Source organism: Etheostoma spectabile, chromosome 10 (assembly GCF_008692095.1).
Source record: "Etheostoma spectabile isolate EspeVRDwgs_2016 chromosome 10, UIUC_Espe_1.0, whole genome shotgun sequence".
Taxonomy (NCBI): Eukaryota; Metazoa; Chordata; class Actinopteri; order Perciformes; family Percidae; genus Etheostoma; species Etheostoma spectabile.
In genome coordinates, this window is record NC_045742.1 from 23,235,799 (window position 1) to 23,242,579 (window position 6,781).

The 6,781-nt window shown below is 41.6% G+C and overlaps 2 protein-coding genes across 2 annotated transcripts in view; both read right to left on the minus strand.

Moving 5' to 3' along the window:
- Positions 1 to 4,316, minus strand: part of snx25 (sorting nexin 25) — a 24,640-nt gene extending 20,324 nt beyond the window's left edge. The window contains exons 1-3 of the mRNA XM_032527651.1: positions 4,087 to 4,316; positions 3,057 to 3,798; positions 2,147 to 2,231 (exon numbers count right to left, since the gene is read on the minus strand). Coding sequence (XP_032383542.1) covers positions 2,147 to 2,231; positions 3,057 to 3,413 — 442 coding nt within the window. The 5' untranslated portion in view covers positions 3,414 to 3,798; positions 4,087 to 4,316. The remainder of the gene's footprint in view (positions 1 to 2,146; positions 2,232 to 3,056; positions 3,799 to 4,086) is intronic.
- Positions 4,317 to 5,058: 742 nt separating this feature from the next.
- Positions 5,059 to 6,781, minus strand: part of fgl1 (fibrinogen-like 1) — a 7,304-nt gene continuing 5,581 nt past the window's right edge. Inside the window, exons 7-8 of the mRNA XM_032528560.1 lie at positions 6,019 to 6,206; positions 5,059 to 5,934 (exon numbers count right to left, since the gene is read on the minus strand). Of these exons, the coding sequence (XP_032384451.1) occupies positions 5,736 to 5,934; positions 6,019 to 6,206 (387 nt within the window). The 3' untranslated portion in view covers positions 5,059 to 5,735. The remainder of the gene's footprint in view (positions 5,935 to 6,018; positions 6,207 to 6,781) is intronic.

Below are 6,781 nucleotides of genomic sequence, written 5' to 3' on the forward strand. Positions count from 1 at the left end.
AGATAGATAGATAGATAGATAGATAGATAGATAGAGCCTTACTAGTTGTTAAAGTGCATTTTACAGTAGATAATGTCCATTTCAGTCCAAATCCTCTTAAATGTCACTGAAATATCACCTACCAAATTAGATCAATATCAAGGATAATTTTCTTCTTTTACATTGCAAACAAATTCAATCAATATTAACTTGAACTTTCTTATGTGCTATTATTAACCACCATAAAAATACATGAATAATGATAAGTCCCCTGGGAAGCTAAAGCCCCGAACGTGAGTGCTGGATTTAAATCCAAGAACTGAGCACTTCCACAAAACGTATACGGAAACACTGTTTCTCAAAATAAATGGCACAGCAGGTCTGCACTGTGAACCTCATAATCTTGTGCCACACTACGCCCAAAAAAAACTTTTCAAAACTCAGGACCATATGCAAATACACACCCTTGGTGTAAATCCTGGAGCCATCTGTCACTTGGCAGCCAGACACACTACTGTGTGTGTGTGTGACTGATTTCTGGCAACTCAGAAGACATGTTGTACAATGTGTTTTGTACATGTGTATTGTATATTTGAATCTATATATTGTCACCTGTAATGTTTCGGGTTTTGTAATCTGAATAGGGTTAGGGTTAGCTGCCAGGCAGCAAAGGCAAAGCTGCTGGCTGAAGTGGCCTGTATGTCCCCAGTGGAAGAGATGTACTGCACACATTTTTCTAATGTTCGATGTTTCAATGTCCATTTCAATGTCTGCAGTTAACGGTTATACAATCATGGTGTTTACTGTTGTCTATGTAGTATTTCAAATTGTATTTTATGTCATTTCTGTTTTAACTGTATGTATGTATTTATTTTCTAGCCCTCCTTTCCTTTCCCTAAGTGGCTATGCCACTTGTCAGGCTGCCATTGTAAATAAGAACCTGTTCTTCACTAGCCTGGACTTGGCTATAAAAATAAAGGTGAAAAAAAAAATTAAAAGATCTGTAACCTGTAGCGATGACAAAAATGTCTTGCACATAAACAGTTTCCAAATGCATTTGCATTACATGGATATAAGATGTTCTTGGAGGTAAGTCACGTTTCAGGTGCGGGTTGGGCTCCGCCAGGGCTGCGCTTTGTCGCCAAACCTATTTAGGGACAGGATATCGAGGTGTAGTCGTGGTGGGGAGGGGTTGCAGTTCAGTGGCCTGGGGATCTCATCACAGCTTTTGGCAGATACTGTGGTCCTGATGGCATCACTGGATCACTGGATTGGTTCGCAGCAGAGTGTGAAGCGGCTGGGATGAGGATCAGCACCTCTAAATCTGAGGCCATAGTTCTCAACAGGAAACCAATGGAGTGCCTTCTCCAGGTAGGGAATGAGTCCTTACCCCAAGTGAAGGAGTTTAAATACCTTGGGGTCTTGTTCACGAGTGAGGGGACAATGGCGCATGAGTTTGGTCGGTGAGTTGGTGCAGCGGGGACAGTATTATATTCACTTTATTGCACCATTGTGACGAAAAGAGAGCTCAGCCATAAGGCAAAGCTCTCGATCAACCGGTCAAATTTCATTCCTACCCTCACCTATGGTCATGAAGGCTGGGTCATGACCAAAAGAACAAGGTCCAGGGTACAAGGGCCGAAATGGGTTTCCCCAGGAGGGGGGGCTGGCGTCTCCCTTAGAGATAGGGTGAGAGGTTCAGTCATCCGTGAGGAGCTCGGAGTAGAGCTGCTGCTGCGTAGCGTAAAAAAGAGGCAAGTGAGGTGGTTTGGGCACCTGGTGCCCCCGGGCCACCCTGACCTGGGAACGCCTTGGGATCCCCCAGTCAGAGCTAGCTAATGTGGCTCGGAAAAGTGAAGTTTGGGGTCCCCTGCTGGAGCTGCCTAACCTAAGGTTGTTGTTTTTTTATTATTATTAAACAGGAACACTGAACTGCAGGCTGCACCACTGTTGCTACCACCAGAAGCTCTCCTCTCATGTCATGTTCATACGTCAGCTTATTAGGAATTAACTAATTTGCCTCACTGCGCGTCTAAACACCGTTATGGAAATGCAGACAACCGGCTGAAGGAAATTCAGCATTGCTTGAAAAGTAGACTCCTGGTAAAATCTTTACCAGGAATGTTTTTTGCTTTAAAAAAATCTCTTGGGTAAAGGTGATCATTACCTTCCTTCAAAGCTTTGTCCACATTGTGTGACACCACCACCCTCCTGCTTTGGCTTGACTCCTGAACTGGCACCAAAAAACGGGCCTGAAAAACAAAAAGAATACCAGATCACATCTTTTCACTTAACAGCATAAAAATCAGGAAATATTGGGCAAGAGAAGGAGGAGAAGATTGAGAACTGTGCGTCTAACAAGCCTGAAAATCTAACAGACAAGACAGACCAAAATTTTTCACAGCACATATAACATGTCAACCAGACAAATGCTTGTGACAATACTCCTCCACTGTCAACATCAATAAGTCATCAGTACACAGCAGCGTACAAACACTGCTGAAAGGCAGCCACTGGGCTGTGGCTGTCTATTAAGGCAAGCCACCAGCCGCTTGCAAGTACACAACCACTTTCCTTGCAAAATAAATCAACTCAATATACAGTATGTGTGCGCATGTTTGTGTGCATGTGCGTGTGTGTGTTCAGGTGTGTCTAAATCCAGCAGCAATGCATGACTCCACCTCATCTATTATGGAACAACAGAGATAGGATCTGGAGGAAGGGAAAGAAGATGAGAGAGGGAAGAAAGCTAGGGAGGGCAGTTGAAGCAGTTGAGGGGAGCAAAAGAGGACCGTTAGGAAAGATTAATGAAACATATAAAACTCGGATGTGTCTGTTCAACCTTTTTTACATGTGCTCCAGTCTGTTGGAGTAAAGGTTAGATGTGACAGAAGAGCCCTTAGATACCAACATAATTTGGCCGTTGTTCTCTCTATCAATGGATTCCAGCAGTTGGTTATATATCATAGTTTAATGCTAATGTATTATCAAAGAAGCCTGGTAGAGAGTGCGTTTTCATTGGCGGTGCACTATATATGTTATTAATTTGTTTAAACTAGGAGATACCAGTATCTTACCATAAGCTTGTTGAAGAATTCCAGCCGTGCAGCTGACTGCCTTCTGTTTCTGTCAAAGCAGCTGACTTTGAGAGGACTCTTCCTGACCAACAGAACAAAACTCCCAGCCAGGAAACAAAGTAGGGCGAATGACACATAAATGAACAACTTCAAAAAGAAAGAGGTGAGAGTCAGGCCTCCCCAGGCCAGCTGAAATACTACTGCTGCCACCACGCCCAGGCAGAAAGCCGGGACGAACTGGAAAGAGGAGCCGATAGAAGAGGTGGAGGTGGCAGACATGGGCCCCTCTTCTTCTCCTCCTCCGGCACTGCTACTCCCTCCGGCCAGTGGTGTAGTGGTAGTTGAGGGGGTGGGCATACTGCGACCCCACCATCCATATATGAGTCACTACTAGTTAGGCTGAAAACTTGGTCCGCTAGTCTATACGCCAAATCAGAGAGGTACGTATACTGTGTACACTCGTGTATACCCTCGACTAGAACACTGTCTCCAAGACAAGGCATCCCCGCTCTGACATCTCCTCTCCGACACACACCGCTATGTTTCCCCCGCTCCTAGCATCGGTCAGCCCGGCGGCCACAGGCACAGAGCCCCGTCGGCTTAGTCATCCACAACGAGATACTCGAGACAACAGGACAGGGCACCAGGCTTGCCTTGGAATAGGACACAGGTCAAGTCGGCCAGGAAGCAGACGGAGAGAGACCCGCGGTGATGGGAAAGAATTAGCAACATCCACCGTCACCTTGGAGACAAATAGGTAGAAGGGTAGCTAGGTTAGTGACTGTTGCTAACCAACTGGGCTAGAAGGAAGCTCAACAAAGAAGTCAATGCTGCTACCTGGTTTAATGTTAAATAAACATTAAAACGAAGTAAGAGCCAGCAAATAATTCTAAACTGCTGTATAGTTTGACTAGTAATGTTAACGCTAAGCAAACTGCAATACCGACAGATAAATTAGCTAGATAGCTAACTAGCTTGCTAAGTAACGTTAGCTAAACAATTAAACATCAGCTAATGTTAGCTTACTTACCTATCGTTAAAAAATGTGTGAGATAACAGCACTGCCTTCTCGCTTTCCTCTCAGTAAAATTATGTATCGGAGGCTTCGCAATGGCGAATTAAAAGTTTTATAAACGCAACGACAAAATACGTCAGATCCAAAATCCCCAACAGATAAAAACAGGCAACTGTTATTTTCCTCGAGCTTCAGCTGACTGACACTCTCTCTGGACGTGGAAGGGTGTCAGCCAATCAGCGCTTGTGTTTACCACGGACGGTGCGCCTGTTTTAAGAATCAAGACAGCCCGGAGTGGAGGAGGGTTTTGATTGAACGTTGCTCTGATTGCATTGGGAAAAATACCAACCAACTGGGCAGCCACGAAAAATAATCAAGCGTACAACGAAATAAAGGATAATACCTTGTTTCTCTGACGATTGATTTTTCTTTCAGAGATGGACGCTGTCTGACATTACATAATAAAATAATCTGTTTCCTCGTTTTGTGGTACAAAAGGTATTGTACAGTGTAAATACACAACATTTGTTTTACAGTAATGACAAATTAAATTTCAGCCATATTCACCTTTTTACAAATGCTTTATTATTCTGGACATGTACTGAAAATTATTTCCGGTTCTCCTTATCTTTGTTTTGTAAAACATAATAATTAAAGTGGATAACATCTGCAACCTATCTTTTCACAGACTAATTGTAATATTTACTAATACTAATTGACGCAAAATGATCCATGTTCCATCAAAAACAAATTGTGTATGATATACTGAGGCTAAATTTAGTTGATTTGCATTCTTCTAATCCTAAATGATTCAAGATATAAAGTATATGCAGTTTCTATCTGAGCTTTTCAGAAATGGCAACACATTATCAGTAGGCTAATACATGAAGTGTGCAAATGGTTATGGTTAAAGTATAGTTCTCCTTAACTATAATGTGTACAGTTGGTCAGGTCTTAAGGTGCTCATGTAATGCAGGAATATGAAAATTTTTCAATGAACAAGTAGTATTTTCTTGTTTTATTCCGTGAATTATGGTTATAATGCAAATGCCAGAAAGAAAATATAGCTGGTTCACAAGTAGAGTCTGCAAGTGTGAGATTAAGTACAGCGTATGGCCTACTAAAACTAATCCTTTATATATGTGATTTTATTTCCACCATACGTCACTTTTGTTTTCATTTATGCATGTCGTTCCTTTATTTTAGCTGTTTGTGATACACAGGTAATTTCTGCTAGCCTTCATAAGATTTAGGCAAACTTCCAGTTCGGAGCTCTGCAATATCATATATTATTGCATAAAAAGAACCCTTTCAGTTCTTGTTTGCCATTTTCAATGACAGGATTAAGGGCTCCTTTCGTGACCTTTGGAGTAATCTTTCAGCCTTCTTATTTCCCTTTTCTCCACCAAAATAGACATCTGTGTGTGCTTGCTACTTCCCACTGCGACATTCATGTTTCTAAAAAAAACATTCAAAAGTTTTCACTTACAATTATGTTGTGAAGTCTTTAAATATGTTGCTGTAAGTGTGTGAACAAGCATACATCCAATTTGAGAGGATTATAAAATTGAAATATGATTTCACACCAATTACTATACATTAATGAAGCCATTTTTGCCCAAAATAGTGGAGCCAAGCAGACTTGATATCTCCTCATGTCCGCTCTAGGAAGGTAGTCTGTGCTGAACGGCATTGGGGTCGTCGATGGGATCCAGTTTGAAGTCGATGGGTCGCAGCTTCATGATGCTTGTTTTCAGGGAGTACCACCATCCTTTCCAAGTGTACCAAACTACACCATCATCTGTCAATGCACTGTAGTGCCCATTGGGGTAGTACAAGCCATTGAGATGGGCCGAGTGACACCTGGAGAATGACAATCAAGTTGTTTTTTTACTGTAATTAAGCTTCTTGCTGCATTTGTATGCAAATATCACAAAGAACTCCTACTTGTTGAACCACCAGCCTCCTTTGTCTTCCTGTGCGCAGTTTCCTTTGTAGTTATCGTTGTCCTGGTCGTAGGTGCTGAATTTCATGTTGTGGTGACTGGCCCAGTCTGACACACCAACCTGATCCATCCCAGACAGAGCGTCTCCAGCTGTACCGACATAGGTTCCAAAGGTTAGTTGATAGTGGTCCTGCAGAGAGAAAGATGAAGAGAGCTGGTCAACTTGCTTTTTGGAGTGTTGGTGGAAATAGTATTTGGATTTTTTACTTAGGTAAAAGTACTAATACCACACTGGATATATATATATATATATATATATATATATATATATATATATATATATATATATATATATATATCCAGGAAAATGTACTTTTAAGCTACAGTGCATAGTTTCTGTCTCCCCCATGGTTTTTTTCAGTTAGCTTGATAGCTGGTTTGATTTGCATTGAGAGATGATCTTATGGAAAGTTCCCCATGTCTATCTCTATGTATGGTGAAGGGTATGTGATGATGTGTGTGTGTGTGTGTGTGGGGGGGGGCTTTATTAGGATGCATAGTATCCTGATCCATGAAATAACTGGCCTTTAAAAATAAGATCTGCCTGCCTCCATGGGAATTTAACATAGGGGTGTGTATACTCGTGCCCCCTGTATTTTAAAGAAAAACATTTATTTATTTACAATACATTATTTATTCACAAAGAAAATTGGTGTCCTTAAAAAGTTGGGTTTTCCTACATTTTTTTGAATTAAGGCATTAAGA